Source organism: Chiloscyllium punctatum, chromosome 49 (genome assembly GCF_047496795.1).
Source record: "Chiloscyllium punctatum isolate Juve2018m chromosome 49, sChiPun1.3, whole genome shotgun sequence".
In the NCBI taxonomy this organism is placed as follows: Eukaryota; Metazoa; Chordata; class Chondrichthyes; order Orectolobiformes; family Hemiscylliidae; genus Chiloscyllium; species Chiloscyllium punctatum.
The window spans coordinates 31,096,870-31,122,824 of NC_092787.1; the positions used below are offsets into that span (position 1 = coordinate 31,096,870).

Genomic DNA, 25,955 nt, shown 5'->3' on the forward strand with positions numbered 1-25,955 from the left:
AGCATCAGGGCCAGGGACTGATCTGCCTTTAGTCCCCATCAGTTTATCTAACACTATCTCTCTGGTAACAGTGATGCTATGTAATTCTTCCCAAATACTCTTAACTATTGATATGATGTTTGAAGTATCTTCCACCATAAATATTGATATAAATTATCTGTTTAATACCTCTACCATTTCCTTGTTCCCCATAACTATCTCCCCAGTTTCGTTTTCTAAGCAGCCTACATTCTCTTTGACCTCTCTTTTCCTTTTCATGTATTTAAAACAATTCTTATTGTCAGTTTATATATTCCTGGCTTGTTTGCCCTCATAGTTGAGGAACATAGGAACAGGAATAAGCCATTCAGCCTCCTTGAACCTGTCCCATCATTTATTAAAATATGATCTGTGGACTAGCTCTATATACTGCCTTTGGGCTATTTCCCTTAAAACCACAGCTGAACAAAAATGTATCTCAATTTTAAAATTGGTAACTGATCCAGCCATCCACTGTCATTTGTGGAAGAGAATTCCAAGCCTTTACTACCCTGCCCTATCATCTCTCCTGAACAGTCTGGCCCTAATTCTCGGAGCGAGTCCTTGAGTTCTAGAATCTCCAACGAGTGGAAGTAGTTTATTTTTGTTGAACTTGTCTTTTCCTGTTAATATTCTGAAGCCCTCAGTCTGATCACTCCTTAACCTTCTAAATTCTACAGAAAACTGGCCTAATTTGTACAAGGTCTCCTCAAACTTAATCCCTAATGTCCAGGTATCATTCTTGTAAACTACATTGTACTCTCTCCAAGGCCAATCTATCCATCCTTTGGCATGGTGCCCAAATCTGCTCACAGTATTCCAAGACAGGCCCTTCCAGGCTGTGTATAACTCTGGCATAACTTGTGCATCTTATACTCCAGTCCTTTTGATATAATGGCCAGCATTTCATTAGCTTTCTTGAATATTTTCTGCACCTATGAAACATTTTCATTTACTTACCGTGAATGCCATTTGCCACAGTTTTGCCCAATCACTTAATCTATCAATATTCCTTTGTAACTTTATGCTAACATGAAATTGTCTGCAATGTCCCTAACTTTGTGTTATCAGCAGTTTATTTTCTTTCTCTTCATTTTCCTTTTAATCCCTCTTTGCTGGATTCTGAATTTATCCTAATCTTCAGGCCTATCACTGACTTCGGACACATTATATGATTTTTCTTTCATCTCTATACTCTCCTCAACTTCCTTGGTTAACCATGGTTGGTTTATACCTCTCTCAGAATCTTTCCTCCACACCAGGATGTATTTTTGCTGAGAGTTCTGAATTACCTCCTTAAACATCTGCCACTGCCTGCACTTTGTCATTCCTGCTAATTTTTATTTTATTAGATTACTTACAGTGTGGAAACAGGCCCTTTGGCCCAACAAGTCCACACCGACCCGCTGAAGCGCAACCTACCCAGACCCATTCCCCTACATTTACCCCTGCACCTAACACTATGGGACAATTTAGCAATGGCCAATTCACCTGACCTGCACATTTTTGGACTGTGGGAGGAAACCCACGCAGACACGGGGAGAATGTGCAAACTCCACACAGTCAGTCGCCTGAGGCGGGAATTGAACCCGGGTCTCTGGCGCTGTGAGGCAGCAGTGCTAACCACTGTGCCGCCCGAATCTATCTGGCCAGTCCACTTTGAGAAGGGAGTTAGCTATTTTAGAACATAGAACATAGAACAATACAGCACAGAACAGGCCCTTCGGCCCACGATGTTGTGCCGCACTTCTATCCTAGATTAAGCACCCATCCATGTACCTATCCAAATGCTGCTTAAAGGTCGCCAATGAATCTGACTCTACCACTCCCTCGGGCAGCGCATTCCATGCCCCCACCACTCTCTGGGTAAAGAACCCACCCCTGACATCTCCCCTATACCTTCCACCCTTCACCTTAAATTTATGTCCCCTTGTAACACTCTGTTGTACCCGGGGAAAAAGTTTCTGACTGTCTACTCTATCTATTCCGCTGATCATCTTATAAACCTCTATCAAGTCACCCCTCACCCTTCGCCGTTCCAACGAGAAAAGGCCGAGAACTCTCAACCTATCCTCGTACGACCTACTCTCCATTCCAGGCAACATCCTGGTAAATCTTCTCTGCACCCTCTCCAAAGCTTCCACATCTTTCCTAAAGTGAGGCGACCAGAACTGCACACAGTACTCCAAATGTGGCCTAACCAAAGTCCTGTACAGCTGCAACATCACCTCACGACTCTTGAATTCAATCCCTCTGCTAATGAACGATAATACTCCATAGGCCTTCTTACAAACTCTATCCACCTGAGTGGCAACCTTCAAAGATCTATGTACATAGACCCCAAGATCCCTCTGTTCCTCCACCTGACCAAGAACCCTACCATTAACCCTGTATTCCGCATTCTTATTTGTTCTTCCAAAATGGACAACCTCACACTTGGCAGGGTTGAACTCCATCTGCCACTCCTCAGCCCAGCTCTGCATCCTATCTAAGTCCCTCTGCAGCCGACAACAGCCCTCCTCACTGTCCACAACTCCACCTATCTTTGTATCATCTGCAAATTTACTGACCCACCCTTCGACTCCCTCCTCTAAGTCATTAATAAAAATTACAAACAGCAGAGGACCCAGAACTGATCCCTGCGGAACTCCACTTGTAACTGGACTCCATGCTGAATATTTACCATCTACCACCACTCTCTGACTTCTACCGGTTAGCCAGTTTTCTATCCAATTGGCCAAATTTCCCTCTATCCCATGCCTCCTGACTTTCCGCATAAGCCTACCATGGGGAACCTTATCAAATGCCTTACTAAAATCCATGTACACTACATCCACTGCTCTACCCTCATCCACATGCTTGGTCACCTCCTCGAAGAATTCAATAAGACTTGTAAGGCAAGACCTACCCTTCACAAATCCGTGCTGGCTGTCCCTAATCAAGCAGTGTCTTTCCAGATACTCGTAAATCCTATCCCTCAGTACCCTTTCCATTACTTTGCCTGCCACAGAAGTAAGACTAACTGGCCTATAATTCCCGGGGTTATCCCTATTCCCTTTTTTGAACAGGGGCACAACATTCGCTACTCTCCAGTCCCCTGGTACCACCCCAGTTGCCAGTGAAGACGAGAAGATCATTGCCAACGGTACTGCAATTTCCTCTCTTGCTTCCCACATAATCCTAGGATATATCCCGTCAGGCCCGGGGGACTTGTCTATCCTCAAGTTGTTCAAAATGTCCAACACATCTTCCTTCCTAACAGGTATCTCTTCTAGCTTATCAGTCCGTTTCACACTCTCCTCTTCAACAATACGGTCCCTCTCGTTTGTAAATACTGAAGAGAAGTACTTGTTCAAGACCTAATTTATTTTATTTATGTGAAACACAGTTGTTTTCAACCAACGTTGATTCTTACTCTTGAGCTGAATACAGTAGAACCTCAATTATCCGAACGAGATGGGTAAACAGTATTTTTTTTGGTAATGATTGTTCTGATAATCGATCTGATCATAAACAAGCGGTAATTTACGAGTGCCAGTTATTGAACATTTCTTGGTTATCCGACATTGCACACCATAATTACCAGTTAACTGATAAGTGAGTGCTGAGTTGCCTAATGCAGTTTTTACAGCACCTTGACATCTTGTTGGGATAATCCAAAATTCAGATAATCGAGGCTGTACTGTATTAAACTCTATCTTGTTATAGAACATTGAACAGTACAGGCCCTTCGACCCACAATGTTGTGCTGAGCATTTATCTTAATTCAAGATCAACCTAACCTGCACACTCCTCAATTTACTGCCATCCATGTGCTTGTCCAGCAATCGCTTAAATTTCCCTAATGTCTCTGACTCTACTACCACTGCTGTCAGTGCATTCCATGTGCCCACCACTTTGTGCATTAAGAACCTACCTCTGACATCTCCCCATACCTCCCTCCAATCACCTTAAAATTATGACCCCTTGTGACAGCCATTTCTGCCCTGGGGAAAAGCCTCTGGCTATCTACTCTATCTATGCCTCTCATTGCCATATACACCTCTATCAAGCCACCTCTCTTCCTTCTCCTCTCCAGCTTGTCTTCCATAAGACATGCTGTCCAATCCAGGCAGCATCCCGTAAATCTCTGCACCCTTTCTAAAGCATCTATATCCTTCCTATAATGAGGTGAACAGAACTGGACACAATATTCCATATGTGGTCTAACCAGAGCTGCAGCAAAACTTTGCAGCTCTTAAACTCAACCCCCACTAATAAAAACCAAAACACCATACACCTTTTTAACAACCCTTTCAACTTGGGTGGCAAATTTGAGGGATCTATGTCCATGGACACCAAGATCCCTCTGTTCCTCCACACTGCCAAAAGTCCTGCCTTTAACCCTGTATTCTGCATTCAAATTTGACCTTCCAAAATGAATCACTTCACACTTTTCCAGGTTAAACTCCATCTGCCACTTCTCAGCCCAGCTCTACATCCTGTCAATATCTTGTTGCAGCCTGCAACAGCCCTCAACACTACCTACAACACCACCGACATTTGTGTCATTGGCAAACTTACTAACCCACCCTTCCATTTCTTTATCCAAGTCATTTATAAAAGCCACAAAGAGCAGAGGTCCCAGAACTGAGCCCTGCAGGACGAGTGGTCACCAATCTCAAGGCTGAATACTTTCCCTCTACTACCACCCTCTGTTTTCTATGAGCCAGCTAATTCTGTATCCAGACAGCCAAATTTGTCTGTATCCCATACCTCCTAACTTTCTGAATAAGCCTACCGTGGGGAACCTTATCAAATGTCTTGCTGAAATCCATAGACACCACATCCACTGCTTGACCTTCGTCAGCTTGTCTCATCACATCCTCAAAGAACTTGATGAGGCTTGTGAGATATGACCTCCCCCTCATAAAGCCATGCTGACTATCTTTAATCAAACTATGTTTTTCCTAACAGTCATAAATCCTATCTCTCAGAATCCTTTCCAGTACCTTGCTTACCACAAGACCAGTAATACTGCCTGGTCTGTAATTCCCAGGGATATCCCTGTTCCCTTTCTTGAACAGAGGAACAATATTTGCCTCCCTCCAATCATCCGGTACTACTCCCATGGGGAGTGAGGATGCAAATATCATTGCCAGAGGTGCAAAAATCTCATTTCTCACTTCCCACAGTAACCTTGGATATATCTGATCTGGCCCTGGGGACGTATCCATCTTGAATCTTCTCAGAATTTCTAGCACGTCCACTTCCTTAATATCAAACTGTTCAAGCCTATTAACATGCTCCAAAATGTTCTCACTATCAACAAGGTCCCTTTCTCTAATGAATATTGAAGCAAAAAACTCATTTACGGCCTCCCCTACCTCTTCAGACTCCAGGCACAAGTTCCCTCCATTATCCCTGATCGGCCTTACCCTCTCTCTGATCATTCTCTTATTCCTCACATAAGAATAAAACGCCTTTTGGGTTTTCCCTCGTCCTTCCCGACAAAGCACTTTTTGTGCCCCCCCCGCCAGTTCTCCTCAGTCCGTTTTTGAGTTCTTTCCTAGTTACCCTCTAATCCTCTAATGCTGTGCCAGATCCTTCTTCCTCAACCTTAAGTAAGCTTCCTTCTTCCTCTTGACAAGAAGGTCCTCTTCCCTTGTCATCCATCGGCTCCATCCAGACCATCTGCATAAGGAGGTTCCAATCAATATTGGGGAAGTTGAAGTCACCCGTAACAACAACTCTGTTCCATCTACGCCTTTCCAAGGTCTGCTGTCCAATCTGTTCTTCCATCTCTCTGCTGCTATCGGGGGGGTCTATAGAAAACACCCAATAAAGTGACTGCCCCTTTCCTGTTAGTGACTCCCACCCATACTGAATCAGTAGACAAACCCTCCTCAATAACCTCCTTTTCTGCAGCTGTGATGCACTCTCTAATTCACAATGCTACCCCCTCCTCTTTTACCCCATTCCCTGTTCTTATTCAAAGAACCAAACCCTGGACCATCCAGCTACCATGCCTGCCCCTGTGAAATCCATGTGTCTGTTATGGCCACAACATCGTAGTTCCAAGTACTGATCCATGCTTTAAGTTCATCACTCTGATTCCTGATGTGGAGGAGCTTGTGCTTCCAAATAAACCTGTTGGACTATAATCTGGATTTGTCTGATTTTTAAAATCTTATTCTTGACACCCCTTGCATTGAAATAGACACACTTTAACCTATCCCTTTGCCCTATCAACTGTCTATTATCCTTCCTGACAGACTTTCTGCATTCTATTTCTGCCGAGGGGGTAGAGAGATAAATGGGAGGAGGGTGGGTGGGGCTGGGGGAAAGGTAGCTGAGAGTGTGATAGGTGGTCTCAGCCACCTTCCCCCCAGCCCCTCGTCTCAGAAGCCTCACTCCTGACGAAGGGCTTTTTCCTGAAACATCGATTTTCTTGCTCCTCGGATGCTGCCTGACCTGCTGTGCTTTTCCAGCACCACACCCTACATTTATTTTGTCCATTTCCTTATATGATTCAATTCAATCACCTCTCATTCTAAACTACGAATACTCTCTTGATTTGGAGGTACCGGTGTTGGACTGGGGTGGACAAAGTTAAAAATCACACAACACCAGGCTATGGTCCAACAGGTTCATTTGGAAGCACTAGCTTTCGGAGCGTTGCTCCTTCATCAGGTGATAGTGGAGCAGAATCATGCGACACAGACTCTCTCGCAACAGGATTGCAGTGATATGGAATGTAATATTAATTTGTTTAAACGGAGTGGTTCCCCAGCACATGTGGACCTTGTGGTTGGAATGTGGATAGCATCGTGTGAAGAGTGTGGTGCCCCAAGATTTTAATTATCTCTTTGAGAAGGAATTGGATTATTCTCGCAGGACTCAGGGAATCTGTTGTTCTTGCAGTGGGCTAGCACAGAGACGATGGGCTGAGTGCTCTGTTTCCCTGGATCCTTTCGGTTGTGTTGCAGGCAAAGACGAGGACATTGAGCGGCACTTCAGTCGGGTTCGATCCCGAGTTGGAGATCCAGCAGATCCCGGTAAATCACAGCACACCACTGCTTGCAGCTGCGCAGTGCTGCACGGGGCCGCGCACCACTTGCGGGTGCCCGCTGCTCGCTCCCGCCCGCGCGCCCAGTCTCTGATACAAAGTTACTGGAGCGAGCGGTAGCTGTTACATTGTATCCGCCGGGAGGGAGTGACTGAAGATCGGCTTCGGCCGCGCTCAGGGACCCTCGCCTGGCCCCGGGAGCGTGCTCCGTGCCGGCCAGCCAGTGGTACCCTGAGCCCCGGCCCCGAGCACTGCTCCAGCGGCAGCGATTTACCCGGACCCTCGATCCCGCTGGATCTACTCCGCTTCAAACCGGACTCCACCCCCATCCCGTCGAGCTCACTCAACACCCCCCTCTCCCCCCACCCCCTCCACATTCCATCCCTCCCCCAGCCCCCCATATTCCCTTCCTCCTTCATCTCTCTCACACCACTCACCCCCTCCATATTTCCTTCCTCTCACCCCTCACCCCCTCCCTCCACATTCCTCCCTCAGCCCCTCCACATTCACCCGCTCCCTCCACGTACTCTCACCCCCTCAGCCCCCAGCCTTTCCCTTCCTCACCCCCCCCGCCGTCACCTTATCCACCTCTCCTCCCCTACCTCCCACTTTCACTCCCTCACTCTTCCACTTCTTGCATCTACATTTGCCCATTCTCCTGCCCCCCTCACCCTTATTTACCTTTGTGCCCTCTTTCCCCTCCTCCTCAATATTGTTACTGTGTTCACCAAGTCTGACTGCATGATGGAGGAGTGGAGGCAGTGTGGACGCTGGCTTATTGACTCCAAGGTGTTACCCCCAAATCACCGTGTCGTGTGGCCAGCAGCTCAGGTCTTTGATTTGGCGCAGGCTCTGAGGGATGGGGTACTGCTGTGTCAACTCTTGCACAATCTATGCCCTGGTTCCATTGAACTTAAGGACATCAACTTCAGACCACAGATGTCACAGGTAAGACTTACTTGGCGTAGTCACGTGAAAGTCAGGAGAGAGAAGACACTTGTGTTAGTGTGCCTAAGATGCTGCTCGTGGGCTCAGGGCATCTGGTTGCTTTCTGGGCAATTCAGCCAGAGTTGAAAGAGTGGGCCTTTGGACAGCTCCCAGGGGTAAATGTGACTCTGTGCACCATCTTTCAAATGGGAACAAAACTCTGGAGCAAGAATAATTTAAGATTATACAGAGGGTTAATGGGATACAATCCTTTATTGTGAGAGGAAATTATTATAAAAGTGAAAAAGTTAGAAACAAAAGCAAAAATTGTTGGAAAAGCTCAGCAGGTCTGGCAGCATCTGTGGAGGGAAAGCAGAATTAACAGTTCTGGTCCAGTGACTTTTCCCTGGAACCTGCTGAACTTTTCTAGCAATTTCTGTTTTTTGTTCCTGATTTTCCAGCATCTGCAGTTCTTTTGGTTTTTTACAAAAATGAGGTTTTATGTTACACTTATGCAGGGTATTGGTGGATCACATCTCAAATACCATGTGGAGTTTTGATCATTTTATTTTAGCAAAGTTGTAAATGTGTTTGAGGAGACTCACTAGAGTGATACCTTGAAGTAGTTTGTCTTATGGAAGAAAGTTGTCAGGCTGGACTTGTACCTCCTGATTTTTGAAGAACATGAAGTGACTTAGTCATCGAGTTATGCAGCACAAAAACAGACCCCTTCAGTCCAGCACATCCATGCTGCCGGATATCCTAAATTAATCTGGTCCCATTTGCCAGCACCTGACCCATATCCCTCCTTTCCTATTCATATTGCCATCCAGATGCCTCTTAAATGCTGTAATTGTACTAGCCTCCACCACTTCCTCTGGCAGCTCATTCCACACACGTACCACCCTCTGTGTGAAAAAGTTGCCCCGTAGGTCCCTTTATATCTTCCCTCCTGCCCTAAACTTATGCCCTCAAGTTCTGGACTCCCCCCTCGCCCCCAAACCTTGTTTATTTACCCTATCCATGCCCCTCATCATTTTACAAACCTCTATAAGGTCAACCCTCAGCCTCTGCTGTTCCAGGGAAAACCGCCCCAGTTATTCAGCCTCATTAAAGTGTATAAGATCCTGAACAGAGAGATTTTAGATTTGTTGGGGAATTAAGGTTGGAAGACAGGAAAGTGAATCAGCCATGAATGATGGAGCAGGCTCGAGAGGCTGAACAGCCAATTCCCCTGTTTCTGGTCCAGACACCGACCAGGCGGATGTGGAAAGGATGTTTCCTCTTGCGTTCAGAGCTAGGAGGCACTATTCGAAAATTTGGGCTTGCCTTTTAGGACAGAAATGAAGGAGATCTTTTATTTCGGAGGGTTATGTGACTTTGGAACTTTTGGCCTCAGGTGCCATTGGAGGTGGAGCCATTGAACATTTTTTTTCAGGCAGAGCAGGTATGTTCTTGTAGCAATGGTTACAAGGGATGGATGAAAATATGGAATTCAAAACACAGCTCAGCCATGATCTTATTGAATGATAAAGCAGGCTCAAATGAATGATATCCTTTTGCTCCTAATTTATATATTTGTATATGGAAAGGGGGAATGGAGTATAAAAATCAGGAAGTCTTGCTATAATTGTACAGAGCATGGCTGAGACCACACCTAGCGTACTGCCAAGCGTTTTGGCCCTTTCGCTTAAAGAGGGATATAATTGTATTGGGGGCAATGAAGAAATGCGATCGATGACTGCTGCTAATTCTTCATGTGTTCGTATGACCCTCTCACAAGGAAAATAACTGCCTCAGCGGTGTCTAGGTGCCTGTGAAAAGGATCCGGGCGTCATGAGCAATCAATTTGAGCTTCAACTGACATTGATCACTGTCCATGACGTGTGTGTCAATGACTCAGCCTCATCCTGGGACATTCAGTATCTCTTGCGGGAATATGAATTATCCATTGATTATCAGCATGGATTGGTTCAATTTTGATGCTTTAATGCTCGGCTTAGAGATCAGGTTGCTGACTAAGTGCTTTGTGTTGTTGCATAATGTCAAGATGACTGAACTTAATCTTCATTCCATTGCCTGATAATTGGTGACTTGGTGGTTGAAACCTGGAGAAGCTATTTAAAATATTTCATTTTTTAACAGGATGGTTTCTCATGAGTGCTGCACTTTGTAACAGGAAGTCAGTCTGGAATAGGAGGGAGCCTTGTAATGGGGTGGCTCTCAATCAGAGATGGATGGGGTGATACTGTGTCATGGGGCAGTTTATTAGGGTATATTCTGGGAGGATAGTGTTCTAGCAGTTTCCTAGTGATTGGTGGTAACGGAAGAAGAGATGAATTCTTCTTGTGATGAGCGTAATAATTGCTGTTGGTTCGAATCAAGGTCGCGGTTACTTGGATCAAACGGAGCAATTATTGGGAGTAGTCCTGTCCTCTCAGCATCAGAGTGCTGGGGAAGATTCACCCTGTATTGCGGGATGCTGAACCTGCAGCGAAACATGCTCAGTAATCTTACTATCTGAGGCAGAGCAGTGGACTGTGTGGCAGTGGTGTAACAGGTCTGTCACGATATGACAGTGGGATATATAGCTTGGGTGGGGAGAGGTCTGCCTGCAAATCTGAGGGTTGAAATAATTTGATCATCTTGAACATTCTGTGGTGGTTGGTGCAGTTTGTGTGTTTAGTTGCTCAGTTATTTTGCCAGCCTGATTTGTTACATTGTGATTCCATTATTGAGTCTGGAACAGTGTTGGAATGAATTGCTAATTGTTATGTACAAAGAATCCTGTGGGAATTGTTTTGGGAATATTGGGGAAAATCTAATACAGAGAGAGATGAGAAACTCAGCTGCTGGCAATAAGCTTCCTTGTTAAGAAAATGTTGAGAGTTCCGGGAAAGCTATCTGCTAGGGTCCCACTGATAGTCTACATCGCACCCTGATGGACAGCTGGAGAAGGCAATATCTTAATAACTGAGAATTTGAGGTGATCTGGGGTACAGCCGTTGGCTGACTGAAATCAGTATTCAAAATGGTAAAGATTGTAAACGGTGTCCAGTGCATCCTGATTTATGGGAAGGGTTAGTTAATGATCTGCAGTGATTGCGTCACTTATCGTTCGGACTGTTTCTCTTTCCTTTCTGCTCCTGTGCTGTGATACTGCACCTCCTGTAGCCAACCCGCCACTGTGGTGACTGATTGCGATGTATTTACCTGCACAAAGTGTCAACACAGACTCCACAGGAAGCACTTCCTTTTTTCTGCCAGACTGTATTCTGTTATAGTTTACATAATCCACCTTGCATTAGGTGAAGACAATTTCCCCTCACTTGAGTATTAATGCTGATTTGTCATCTGCCTGATGCATGTGATGGGAGGTCATTAGTGCATTTATCTGGAGGTTTCAGGTTGTCATACAACATGGACCGGGAAAACTTGCTAACTGTAGCTCCAAAGGGTTTGTGTCTTGGACATTGCAAAAGAAATTGTGCTCTGACCCAACTGCCACCTTTCACTGGGGTACTGCTCCACTCTTTTTGAAGTCATCACAAAAATTAAAGATTTTTAAAAGTGTGCAGAATTCTCCAATTTAACATCTTTTAGACCCAGGTTGACTGACAGAGTGCCCCAGGTGTGATAAGTAGCTATGAACCATTGATACGTAGCTCTATCAGATCAAAGTCTATCCCACTTATAAAACAACCTGACTACAGAAGCACATAGAGCTAGACACAGACACAAAAATGGGTGTTGGATGGTGTGTGTCTGAGAAGACCGTTCATTGGTCCAAGAGTACAGTGTTGCTGAGGTGATCCTTTTGTTAATCAGAATGCAGCTTCTCAATTTTCCCTGTTTGCAGGAGGCAGAGTGACTCATCCATAATTATAAACTTTGATGTAATAATTTTTGGTCACAGCTTATAGCAACAAATCAGGGGAAATAAACTGGCTGTTCTTCAACTGGAGATGGTTCTTATCACAGAGCACAAAAAGCTGCTTCTCTTCCAGCAGCCAAATGGCTACTGTCCCAAACATTCACACCCTGAAGTTATTCAGGTACCTATAGCAATTGACATCATTGTTGGCAGGTTGGAGGCCTTTCTCATCGATAATGGGCCTCTAGTCCACAGAAGGTAGTTACCTATTGCTAGCCAGGTATCCATTCATACACAGCCCCAGTCCTCAGCAACTCAGCTTGCACCAGCAGCTGCATGAACAGCATGTACAATGAGTATCAGGCAAGCTGCTTTTCAATGTACAACAATCATCAGGTTTTAAAATAGTCCCTTTCCCATTTCAGTCCACAGTTTAAAAATCCAGAAAAATGACAAGGTGTAGTCTTTACACTGGAAGGAAAAGGTTTCCCTCACCAGCTGTTTGATTTGACAAAGAAATGATTCCTGTCTAAATTGTCTGCACTTTCTTTAATAACTGATCTGTTGTAACACTGTTAATTATTAACACTGACCTTCTGTAACAATGTTTTATATTCCCTTTGAGCTATTTGGCCAATTGAAGATTGAAACTATGTTGAAGAATGTTGAATTTTTAAAATGGATTACTTGATCTTTATTGCTTTTGTAATTATCTGTGCACATCAATCTGGCATCTCCCTCTGGGCTTCTCTTCTCTACTGGAGCGATCAAGAAATCATTGCAACGTCCCTGTATAACACTGGGGCACAGCACAGAGCCCAAGTTCCCTGCTCCACTCCACTCATCCCTCCTCCCTTCTCCCTCCTGCCCCTCACTCTCTATCTCTTGTTTTCAATGGAATTGGCATTTACAAGCGTGATTCCAGGGATGTGAAACTTGAGTTGGATATAGAGGCTGGAAAAGCTTAGATTTATCTCCTTAACGTAAGAATGTAGTAATGTAGGAAGAGGTCATTCAGCACCCCCCCAAGTCTGCTCTGCCATTGTAAATCATGCTGATCATTGACCTCCGTGTCATTGTCAACTCTAACCTCATATCTCTTGATATATAAGTCACCGGAAATCCTATCTGGTGGAAACATCCTTACAGCATTTTAATTTTTCTATCTTTTTACACATTTTCTCTGGAATCACTTTTCTTTCTTCAAAACTCTAGAGAATTCAAAAGGCTCAGTTTCCTTGTCATTTCCGAATTGGTTCCTCAGAGGACCATCTCCCCATCCTTGCCATCAGTCTACTGAACCTCCACTGCACTTCTGTAGACTAGAGCAAACTGTACACAGTCTTCCAGTTGCTGTTGAACCAAGGTTCTGTATAATTGTAGCAAGTCATCTTAATCATATACTCATCCCCTTGCAATAACGACAATGTTTCAACTCTCAACGTGGTGCCGACCTTTTATCCTAGGATCAGACTAACCTAACGTACCCTACATTTTACTATCGTCCATGTGCCTATTCAAAAGTTGCTTAAATGTCCATAATGTCTCTGACTCTCCTACCACTGCTGGCAGTGCATTCCACACACCCATCACTCTCTGTGTAAAGAACCAACCTCTGACATCTCCCCTAAACCTTCCTGTAATCACCTTAAAATTTTGTCCCTTTGTGCCATTTCTGCCCTGGGAAAACTTCTCTATCAACTCTATCTATGCCTCTCATTATCTTGTACACCTTGATCAAGTCACCTCTCATCCTTCTTCGCTTCAATGAGAAGACTTCCTCAACCTTACTTCATAAGACATGCCTTGCAGTGCAGGCAGCATCCTGGTAAAACTCCTCTGCACTCTGTCTTCCACATCCTTCCTGTAATGAGGCGACCAGATCTGAACACAATATTCCAAGTGTGGTCTAACCAGGGCTCTATAGAGCTGCAGCACAACCTCATGGTTCTTGAACTCAATCCCCCTGCTAATGAAAGCCAACACACCATATGCCTTCTTAACAACCCAATCAACCTGGGTGGCAACTATGCACATGGACCCCAAGATCCTTCTGTTCCTCCACGCTGCCAAGAATCCTGCCTTTAATCCTGTATTCTGCATTCAAACTTGACCTTCCAAAGTGAATCACTTCACACTTTTTTCCAGGTTGAACTCCATCTGCCACTTCTCAGCCCAGCTCTGCATCCTGTCAATGTCCCATTGCAACCTACAACAGCCTCCACACTATCCGCAACTCCACCAACCTTCATGTCATCAGCAAACTTACTAACCAACCCTTCCACGTCCTCATCCAAGTCATTTATAAAAATCACAAAGAGCAGAGGTCCCAGAACAGATCCCTGTGAAACATCACTGGTTACCAAGCTCCAGGCTGAATACTTTTCATCTACTACCACTCTCCGTCTTCTCTGGGCCAGCTAATTCTGTATCCAGACAGCCAAATTCCCCCGTATCCCATGCCTCCTTACTTTCTGAATGAGCCTACTGTGGGGAATCAAGTGTCTTACTGAAATCCATAGACAACACATCCACTGCTCTACCTTCATCAATGTGTTTTGTCACATCCTCAAAGAATTCAATAAGGTTTGTGAAGCATGACCTGCCCCTCAAAAGCCATGATGACTTTGTCTCATCAAACTATGGTTTTCCAAATAATCATAAATCCTGTTTCTCAGAATCCTTTCCAGTAATTTGCCCATGACATAAGACTGACTGGTCTATAATTTCATGTATTACTCTGTTCCCTTTCTTGGACAAGGGAATAGCATTTGCCATGCTCTGATCATCTGGCACCACTCCACTGAACAGTGAGGACACAAAGATCATCGCCAAAGATGCAGCAATCTCTACCCTCACTTTCTTTAGTAACCTTGGGTATATCCCATCTGGCCCAGGGCACTTATCTCCCTTTGTTTTTCAAAATTTTCAGCACATCCTCCTTAACATCAACCTGTTGGAGCATATCAGTCTGTTTCATGCTGGCCTCAGAACCGTCAAGGTCCCTCGCAGTGAATATTGAAGCAAAGTATTAATTGAGGCCCTCCTCTACCTCCTCTGACTCCAGGCCCAAATTCCCTCCACTATTCCTGTTTGGCCTTACCCTCACTTTGGCCACTATCTTGTTCCTCACATAAATGTTGATCGCCTTGGAATTTCCTTAATCCTACTGCTAAGACTTTTGTGCCCCCTTCTAGTTTTCCTCAGTTCATTCAGTTCTTTCCTGGCTACTCTGTAAGCCACCAGAGATGGTCTGATCCTTGCCTCCTCAACCTTAACTAAACTTCCTTCTTCCTCTTGACTCGATGGTCCTCATGTCTTGTCATCCAAGGTTCCTTCTCCCTACCATCCCTTCCTTGCCTCAGTGGGACAAACCTCTGTAGCACCTTCAGCAAATGCTCCTGAAACAACCCCCACATTTCTGTCGTGCATGTCCCTGAGAACATCTGTTCCCAATTTAGACACCCAGTTCCTGCCTAATAGCATTGTATTTCCCTCTCCCCCAATAAAATACTTTCCCATACCATCTGCTCCTATCCCTCTCCAAGCACTGATCTTTTCAGTACATCATTGGCCACAGCCTGCCAACTCGAACATTACCTATTCATTCCAACTCTGCTTCTGTCCTATAATTTTGTTTACTAATCTCCTGTGTGGGACCTTGTAGAAAGCCTTCCATACACACCGCATCCACTCTTACCCCCTTACCTATAATGCTAACATCCTTTAAACATTTCTAATTGGTTTGTCAAATGTGTTTTCGTCATTATTTTCTAGGTGTTCAGTGAGCACATCCCTAGTGATCAATTCTGTTGGTGGCAGGCTGACAGGTCTGTAGTTCCCATTTTCTCTCTTCTTCCTTTCTTAAACAATGGGGTTACTTTTACAACTTTCTAAACTGCAGGTGCTGTTCCAGAAAGTGTGGAATTTTGGAAGATGACAACCAATTTATCTACTATATACATCTTTCTGGAATACAGATAATTGGGTTTCAGGGATTTAATAACTTTTAATTCCATTGATTTCTCCAATGTTACTTTTTGTTATGAATAGAACAACAACAATCAAGAAGCTTAACAATGTCCAGGCCAAAGCAGCTCACTTCACTGACACCACATCCATCACTATCAACCTTCACTCCCTCCACTACTCAGTAGCAGCAGTGTGTGCCATCTGTAAGATGCAATACAACAATTCAGTAAGGTCCTGCCAACAGCACCTTTCAAACCTACAGCCTTTACCACCTAGAACGATACAGGCAGCAGATACATGATAATACCACCATTTGCAATTCCCCCTCCAAGCCGTGCACCATCCTGACTTAGAATAATGCTGATTTTTTGCTATCATTGGGTCAAAATGCTGGAACTTCTTTCCAAACAGCAAGGTAGGTGTTGCTACACCCCAAGAACCATAGCAGTTCAGGAATAATATTCACAACTACTTTCTTCAAGGCATCTCTACCTCCAATGAACAAATTTAAAAAACAAAAATCTTCCAATTCCTCATTTTCCCTTTCTCTTGGACACTAATCTTCCTTGTATCTTCCTCAGTGAAGATGGACACAGTCACTATTTAGCTTTTCCACTATTTTGTTATGTTTTGCATTATAAATTCTCCTATCTTTGCCTGTAATTAATTAATTTCCATTTGCCAATCTCTTCCTTTTACATAGCTATAGAAACGCTTATATGCTTGGCCTAATCCCCTCTCATCAGTTTCACAGTTGTCTCTTTGTTAAGTTCTAAAATGCTCCCAATTCTCAGGCTTATTACATTTTTTTTGCAGCCTTTATAAGCCGCCTCCTTTGTCAGCCACAGTTGACTCACGTTTCTCTTTGGGCTTTTATGACTGAAAAGTGTGTGTGCATTGCCTTGAAAGTCTCATGCTGAAAGCAGAAGTGGCTCAGAGGAAATATTCAAAATCACCAAAGGTGTTTTTTTTTGACTAGAAAAAGGAACACTGATCCTTGAACAGTGGAGTCAGTAATTATTGGGTAGGGAGTGAAGGTGTTGGGAAACAAGCTGGAGATGAGCAGGTTTACTTACACTATGTGAATTATAATGCTCCGTACAGTGCTGTTTGAAAGGTTGCTGTGAACAGTTCCCTTTATGCAGAGAGTTGAGAGTTATGAATGCATGGAATGCATTGCCAGCTGAGGTGGTGGAAGCAGAGTCATTGGGGACATATAAGCGACTGCTGGACATGCACATAGACAGCAGTGAGTTGAGGGGTACGTAGGTTAAGTTGTTATATTTTACATTTGGATTAAACCTTGGCACAACATCGTTGGCCAAAGGACCTGTTCTGTGCTGTACTTTTCTACGTTCTATGCTCGGAGATTCTGTGATATGGTGAACCTCTCACTTGATGTGGTCACAGGGTCACTCGATAGTGATGAGGCACAGTGACACGAGCTAATTGTGCTTTGTTTGTCTCCAGGCACTGAAGTCCCATGAAGCTCTGACTGGCACACTAGTGAACTTGCCCACAAATCTGGCTACAACCCAAGATCTTGTAACTTTGTGGGGTTCAGCATTAGTTCACTGACCCACGTGCTGACTAAGCCCCTGGGGTACCTGAGGTTAGTTTGTAATCTTTTAACGAGAGGCCTGGGGAGCTGGAAGTTAAAGCGGCTGCATAATTTATTCTTAAAATATGATGAAATATTCAGAAGCTTGGTTAATGAGGTGTTGGAATGGAATGCAGGATTTGTGAGACACTGCTTGATAAATGTTGCAACAGTTTTGTGTGCACTGAAGAACAGGGGTTAAGGAGGCAAAATAGGCTGTTATTAAAAGTATGTTCCCTTCTTCCGAAATCCTGTTTGGACCTGGGATATTGCCTTCCAATATTCCCCTTGTTTCTGTCATCATTTACTGGCCTAACCAGTGTCATATATGGGCATGCACCACAGAAACAGGCCCTTCAGCCCAGCCCAGCCCATCTGTGACAGTCAGGTTTAAACTGAACTGGTTCTATTTGCCTGCGGTTGGCCATATCCCTCTAAACCGTACCTGTTCACATACCTGTCCAAATGTCTTTTAAATGTTATAAATGTCCCTGCATCTACCAATTCCTCTGGCCGTCCATTTCACATACAGACCGCACTCTGTGAAAAAGTTGCCTCCTGGGTCCCTTTTAAATCTTTCCCCTCTCACCTTAAAGCTATGCCATTGAGCTTTGGATTCCCCTGTCTTGGGGAAAAGACCTTTGCTTTTTACCTTATCTGTGCTCCTTATGATTTTATAAACCTCGGTAAGGTCATCCCTCAGCCTCCCGTGCTCGAGGGAAAATGTCCTTGCCTCTCCTTATAACTCAAACTTTCCAATCTCTATAAAATGTAGCCTGACCAATGTCTTGTACAGCTGTAATATGATGTCCCAGTTCCTGTACCCAACTCCTGTTCCAGCATCTTATCCCTTCTCTTGTAATTGAGACCTTGCCGAAATAAGGAAAACATCTCTTACAACTTTACCACGTTATCTACCTGTTCTGTCAGCTGTTGGGACCTGTGGATGTGCACGCCAAGGTCTCTTACTTTCTCTTCCCTCTCCCAATACCTTTCTGTTAATTGTATACAGAATTCCCTCAATCTATTTGTGCTCTTAAATACATGAACTCGGACTTTTTGGGATTGCATTCCATTTGTCACTTTCCACCCACTCAACCAAACCAACAATGTCATTCTGTAGTTGAAACCCATCTCTACTTTACTCTTAACTACCCACTTAATGTTTGTGTCATCTGTGACTCTCCCAATTATGCTTCCATGTTGCACTCAAAACCATTACTATTTATCACAAACAACAAGGTCCTAGCACTCAGCCCTGTGGATTAGCATTGGAAACACCTTTCCATTCATAAAAACATCCATCAACCATTCTCCCTTGGTCTCCTGTCACTCACCACATTCCCCTGCATGTCATGAGCTTTCATTTATCTGAACAGTTTCATGGGCACTGTATCTCCCAAGTGACTGTGTGTTGCAAGTGTTGGAGTTCTGCCATTGTTTAGGTTCTCACAGCGCTGTTGGTGATGGGGAAGTCAGCTGAATGTTGGGTGCTGAGACCAATTACACTGAGCAAATGATCAGTAAGTGTGGGTTGGAGTGAGCAAGGGAACTTGGGTGCTTTGATTGAACCTTGGAGTGAGCTAACATGAAGCACATCTCAACCCAGTGAAGGTGATAGTTGTCTCTGTCTGTCTTTGGTTCAGTCCTTAACATTTGTCTGAGTCGTCAGAGTTTACCCCTGCCCTCAACCACAACCCAGCACAGGAGGGTATTTGGCATCTCGCAAGGCCCTGACTTTGGAGGGAATTGGCAATAAGTCAGACCCTGTAAATAGTCCATTTGAGATTCTGAGGTGAGGAGGGATATTAACAGCAAGGGGAAGAGGCAGGGGTTGAAAGGTTATTGGTGTAGGAATGCAGTTTTGAGGTTACAATCTGATCCACTTTGATTAAATTGAACATGGAGCAGTCTTGAAAGGCTGAATGGCCTGCTCTTGCTCTTTGTTGATATGTCTGTATGTTACTAGCACTGATGATAATTCTCCAAGATGTGGTGATCTGCTCAGGCAGTGGTTGTGAGGATTCTGTTTTGGTCGAGGGCTCCAGTTAGATGATGACAGGTTCTGAATACTCTGACACCCAGCCAGCATCTGCCTCCGGGTCCAACATGCAAAATAAAACAAATGCATTTCAAATAAGATTCACTGACCTCTCTGCAGCCGCCGCCTCAGTCATAATGAAGCATCTGGTGTAGGAGAAGCTTCAAGCAAGACTGCTCACAGTGATCAATCCAGGGAAATAACCTTTAACATGACTGGTCCCTGAATCAAAGAAACGTGACCAGAGGAAGCTCGGCATCATCAAGATCTATACATTGCTGCGTCTTTGAAAAGAATTAATGCTAACCCCATTTAAATTCAACTGTTTGTTTTCCCAATAATCCCAGCTAACATTTTCAGTGAAGGAGGGTCAGCGCCGTACTGTTGGCGCATCACTATTTTGGTAGGGAGTTCAATTAAAAGGACCCCTCTGCAGGAACGGGGGAGTTTCCCTAGAATCTAGCAAAAACACATCTAAAACAATTACAGAGTAACCTGTCAAATGGCATAGTCTGCAATTGCTAGAATTCTGAAATAAATACAAAATGGCTCCAGTTACTCAGCAGGCGGGCAGCATTGGTGGGGAAAGAACCCTGAAAGGTTAACTGTTTCTCTCTCCACCAATGCTGCCTGACCTGCTGAGTTTCTCCAGCATTTTTCTGTTGTTCTTTCACAAAAAATGATCTATCTTCTCATTGGTTGTGGAGATTTGTGTGATGTATATACATTGGGCTGAAATTGCAGAGTGAAGCCTGTAAGATGTCCTCAGGCTGTGAAATAAGCTGGTAAATGGGAGCCCGCCACTTCAATTAGGCTGGAATGAGGAGTGATGACCCGTGTAAACTCTCCAAGATGACAGTAAAATCCATGCCCTAGCCTGAGGCATTGCTTCTGGGATCAGGCAGAGGGAGCCTTATTTGAAGTCCCTACCAAAATAATGATGCTTCGATAGTATGGCACTGACCCTCCGACAGTGCTGCACTCCTTCACGACCGTGACTGAGGATGTCAGCTTGGGTGAAAGAGTGAGTCAGAATTTAGCCGTCTTCCTCCTCCTTGTGTTCTGTATGCCTCACGCATCATTATCAGGCTGTTCCCTGCAGCTGTTCATTCAGTCCCAGCTGAGACAGCCATGGTCTGACTCCCATCAGCTCTCTGCTGGCGATTTGAAGGGGATTCCTTGGTTCCAGGTTAGTGTGCACAGAACAGGTTAGACTAAATCATTGAGGATTAGCTGTGCTCTCAGTGTTACCTTTGCAAAGTCAGGGCATGTCAGGCACGGATTGTTATGAGCCAAGAGACAGGTGTATGGGGGGATGTGGGTAATGGACTGAGAGAGAGAAAAACAGAGCCTCTGAAAGACACTTGAACCTGTCTTTTTTTTTAAATTTAATTTTGATGCATTCTTAAATGAAGCTTTTACTTTTGGTCTTGTATATTTGATTAGGTTATTTTTCTTTTACTTCTGAGCTTCCCGCCTTGCATTTCTCTTTAGCACAACTCCACTTCCCTTCTGTTACCACATCTCTCTCCATCCCCCTGTCCCTTGCCTCTTGATGTTCTGAAAATTCTTGTTTTTTTTTCAAATGTTGAGCATGTAGAGGAGGAGGGGTCTGAGATGAGCCATTGCTTAAATGGATAAGAGAGAGAGAGACAAAATTGGAATCATTGAGATTATTTGATTTGGACATTCTCTGGATCTCTCAGCTCCCTGTCTGGCACACAGACTGCTGATCGGTGTAGTGTTCCTAGTTGTGCAGCTTTGATCTTTCTGTCGTCATTGTCTACGGGAGTAGTGCCAGAAGACTGGAGGATAACAAATCCTGATTTGTTGCTCAAGAAGGAGAGTGGAGATAACCCTGGTAATTACTGATCAGTAACCCTTACTTCTGTTATGGGTAAAGTGTTGGAGAAGGTTATAAGACAGAGGATTCATAATCACCTAGAAAGGAATAGACTGATTAAGGATAGTCAACACAGTTTTGTGAAGGGTAGGTCGTACCCAACTCACCTTATTGAGTTCTTTGAGATGGTGACTAAACAGGTGGATGAGGGTAAAGCAGTTGATGTGGTGTATATGGATTTCAATAAGGCGTTTGATAAGGTTCTCCACGATAGCCTATTGTACAATATGGAGGCATGGGATTGAGAATGATTTAGCTGTTTGTCTTCTTTCAGCTAGCCAATTACTGATCCAGAGGGTGGTGGTTGATGGGGCAGATTCATCCTTGCAGTACACTACTAGTAGCTGAACTCCAGGATCTATTTTGCGACCACTGTTTGTTATTTTGACAAATGACTGAGATGAGGGTGTAGAAGGGTAGGTTAGTAAATGTGCGGATGACACGAAGGTTGGATAGTGGAGTTGTGGATAGTGCAGAAGGATGTTGCAGATGACAGAGGGACATAGATTAGTTGTAGAGCTGGGCTGAGCGGTGGCAAATGGAGTTTAATGTGGAAAAGTGCAAGGTGATTCACTTTGGTCGGAGTAACAGGAATGCAGAGTACTGGGCTAATGCTAAGATTCTTGGTATTGTAGATGAGCAGAGAGATCTCGGTGTCCATGTACATAAATCCCTGAAAGTTGCCACCCAGGTTGATAGGGCTGTTAAGGTATGCAGTGTGTTAGCTTTTATTGGTAGAGGGATCGGAGCCATGAGGTCATGTTGCAGCGTACAAAACTCTGGTGCGGTTGCACCATTGCATACATTATAGGAAGGATGTGGAAGCTTTGGAAAAAGTTCAGAGGCTATTTACTCTGATGTTGCTTGATATGAAGAGAAAGTCTTATCAGGAAAGGCTGAGGGACTTGAGACTGTTTTCCTTAGAGAGAAGGTGGATGAGAGGTGTCTTAATTGAGACATAAAAGATAATCCGAGGGTTAGATAGGGTGGACAGGGAGAGCCTTTTTCCTTGGATGATGATGGCTAGCATGAGGAGACTTGGCTTTTATTTGAGAGGTGATAGATAAACGACAGATGTGTGAGGTAGTTTCTTTACTCAAGAGTAGTATCGACATGGTTCACACTGCCTGCAATAGTAGTAGACTCACCCACTTTTTAAGGGCATTTAAATGGTCATTGGATAAACATATGGATGAAAATGAAATATTCTAGGACAGATTATAGAACGTTACAGCGCAGTAAGACACTTCGGTCCTCGATGGTTTCACAGGTTGGTGCAACAATCTGAAGCCCATCTAACCTACACTATTCCATTTTCATCCATATGTTTATCCAATGACTATTTAAATGCCCTTAAAGTTGACAAGTCTACTACTGTTGCAGGCAGGGTGTTCCACAACTCAGTAAAGAAACTATCACTGACATCTGTCTAATATCTATCACCCTTCAATTTAAAGCTATGTCCCCTTGTGCTAGCCATCACCATCCGAGGAAAAAGGCTCTCACTGTCCACCCGATCTAATCCTCTGACGATCTTGTGTTTCAATTTAAGTCACCTCGCAACTTCTCTCTCGTGAAAACAGCCTCAAGTCCCTCAGCCTTTCCTCATAAGACCTTCCCTCCATACCAGGCAACATCCTAGTAAATCTCCTTTGAACCCTTTGCAAAGTTTCCACATCCTTCTTATAATGCAGTGACCAGAACTGTACGCAATATTCCAGGTGCGGCTGCGCCAGAGTTTTGCACAGCTGCAGCATGTCCTCATGGTTCCGAAACTCAACTCAATCCCTCTACTAATAAAAGCTAACATACAGTATGCCGCCTTAACAACCCTATCAAACTGGGTGGCAACTTTCAGGGATCTATGTACATGGACATCAAGATTCCTCTGCGCATCTACACTGCCAATAACCTTACCATTAGCCCAGTACTCTGCATTCTTGTTACTCCTTCCAAAGTGAATCACCTCTCACTTTTCTGCATTAAACTCCATTTGCCACCTTTCAGTCCAGGCGTGCAGCTTATCTATGTCCCTCTGTAACCTGCAAAAGCCTTTGTCACTATCCACAACTCCACCAACCTTAGTGTCATCTGAAAATTTACTAACCCATCCTTCTACACCCTCATTCAGGTCATTTTATAAAAATGACAAACAGCAGTGGATGTAAAACAGACCCTTGCGGTATGCCACTAGTAATGGAACTCTAGGCTGAACATTACTAAAAATACACACTATTTTCTTTGTATTTGGATGGTGCCTGGGTCCTTTAGACTGGCTGTTTATTGTCAGTGCCACACTGTCTGAGGGTGAGTGTTGAGGTAGTGCTGCCCTGTTGTTAATCAAGCAGAATTAATGGCTGTCCACCTTGCTGCAGTTCTGAGTTTTCTCAGTGTTGAGTTGTTTTTTGGTAACAATGATGGTATTTCAGAAAATCATTGCCATCACTTGGCTGTGGGTTACCTGAGGAGAAAGTGAGGACTGCAGATGCTGGAGATCAGTGCTGAAAATGTGTTGCTGGAAAAGCGCAGCAGGTCAGGCAGCATCCAAGGAGCAGGAGAATCATTCCTGAAGAAGGGCTCATGCCCGAAACGTCGATTCTCCTGCTCCTTGGATGCTGCCTGACCTGCTGCGCTTTTCCAGCAACACGTTTTCGGCTGTGGGTTACCTGAGTAAGGCAGCTAAAACTATAATGAAGTTTTAGAGTTTAGCATCTTGACATTTGTTCAAAGTCAATATCTTAATCCTCCTAATAGGATCTTTTCTACTGTATCTGTATTTGAGGGGCTATCTGCAGTTGAGTTAACCTACACAGCTTGGCTAATGGTATCTGTGCTCTGGGCTGGGATATGCTGAAGTTTGTCAGTTAACTGCATGTGATGGTTTGAGGTGGGCTGTTGGCTTTTTTTTTCCATTTGTAAGCTGTCAGCTTTTTAGTCCCTGATATTTGGAATGTATCCTGAAGCACACTAACAATACACTGCAGCTGTAATGGGACTCATTCATCATTTCCTTTTGATGTATTACCCAGTTCAGTCGGGGGTGAGGAATCTGATGTTGATTCCAAATAGCAGGGGCAGTGCCAATTCCCCAATACTGTTGTCTCTCACTCCAGCTGCCCTGTTGGTTTGGGTGTTTTTTTTTGTTAGGCTTACTGGGGACACGGCCCTAACCCACCAGCTGTAAACAATCGATCTGGGCTTCAGTCTGTCCTGGGGTGCACTTTGTTGCAGCACAGCTGTGAATAAGCCTATCATTGCACACACTGTGTGCCAGCAGTCTTTGTCTTTGAGATACTGTCTCCTGGGCCCATGGTTAATCTGCATGATCAGCTCAACAGCTCAGCCTCCTATGTCTCCACACTCCTGACGGGGGTCAGGGCAGGCCTGTCGATCATATTGACCAGCTTTTTTAGGAATCAGTGACTGCAGCTCTTGCAGGGTTAACAGTGGACTTCCAAACTGTAATGGACAGGGGGATTTTATTGAGGCATGAATGCATGATATCGAATCTGTTGAAGGGTGAGGAATGCAACTTCATGTTCTTATGTTTGTGGGTGTGTGGCACTGCCCACTGCTGCTGGCCCATGTCATACTGAAAGCTTGTGAAGCTGTTTGCCAGTGGTTTTGGTGTGTGTCTGCCAGCATTTAATTCCATTTTTGGCAAGGTGCTCTGGAGATTTCCAATAACTCTTTTCAATGCCGCATTTGGAGCACTTTGAGCTCAGGGCACTTAGAGGGAGGAAGTGAAAAGTGGTTAACTTTCTGCTTGTTCACTTTGTCTCAATCCTCATGAGTTTATAGCAAGTGATGGGTCATTCACTTCAGTAGAGAACAGAGAGAGGAGGTAATTCCCAGCTCTCCTCCGATCCTGTCCCATTCTCTGACCCATTCGGTGCATACTCCTTCATCCCCATACCATGGACTCTATGTGGACTCCACCTTTTGGACATTTTCTAGTGACCCTGCTGAGTGGTGGATTGGAGGACGTGGTGGAGCTGCTGGCTGAGGGAGGGGCCAATTGAGAAGAGGTCGAAGGTTGAGGTAACCACTGGAGAGTGGGGACAGGATGGGCCAGTGTGGGGAGAGACCTTGAGTGGATGGGAGGTGGAAGAGGGTTAGGAGTGAGGGACTGGTAGGGGTGAGGGGTAGAGGCTGCTGAAACGAGTGGGATCATGTTGATTGTGTTTGGAGAGGATATTGAAGCCTGGGGGAATTCTCCTTGATCACCTGGGCAGGTAACTTCTGGTAGCTCCGTGTGGAGTGACTTGTGAGCTGGGAGACTGGACTGATCTCTCCTTTCATTCCTAATTCTTGAGTTATCAGACACTGGCATTCACACTCTTGTGATATACCCCCTGCCATTAGTAATGTGTACACTGTGCAAGAACTGAGAGGCTGAAAGGTGTCACTTCTCCGAACCACACAGCTTATACACTGATGTGATCATAATGTTGAACATGAGTGACCCTTCAAGTCTGCTCCACAATTCGACCTTGGTGATGGGTTTCTCAACTCCATTCTCCTGCCTTCTTCCCTTACCCTTTGATCCCCATATCAATCAAGAACCTATCT

General features: G+C 44.5%; 1 protein-coding gene across 6 annotated transcripts in view; it reads left to right on the forward strand.

Moving 5' to 3' along the window:
- Positions 1-7,166: 7,166 nt before the first annotated feature.
- The window catches only part of vav2 (vav 2 guanine nucleotide exchange factor), a 190,432-nt gene continuing 171,643 nt past the window's right edge, over positions 7,167-25,955 (forward strand). For 5 of the 6 annotated variants that reach the window (XR_011956135.1, XM_072566126.1, XM_072566128.1 and 2 more), the window contains exon 1: positions 7,189-8,014. Coding sequence is in view for 5 of the 6 variants with exons in the window: in XM_072566126.1 (XP_072422227.1) it covers positions 7,808-8,014 (207 nt within the window). In the remaining variant the exon portion in view is untranslated. Of the gene's footprint in view, positions 8,015-25,955 lie in introns of all 6 variants that reach the window. The other variant, XM_072566125.1, reaches the window with a different exon arrangement.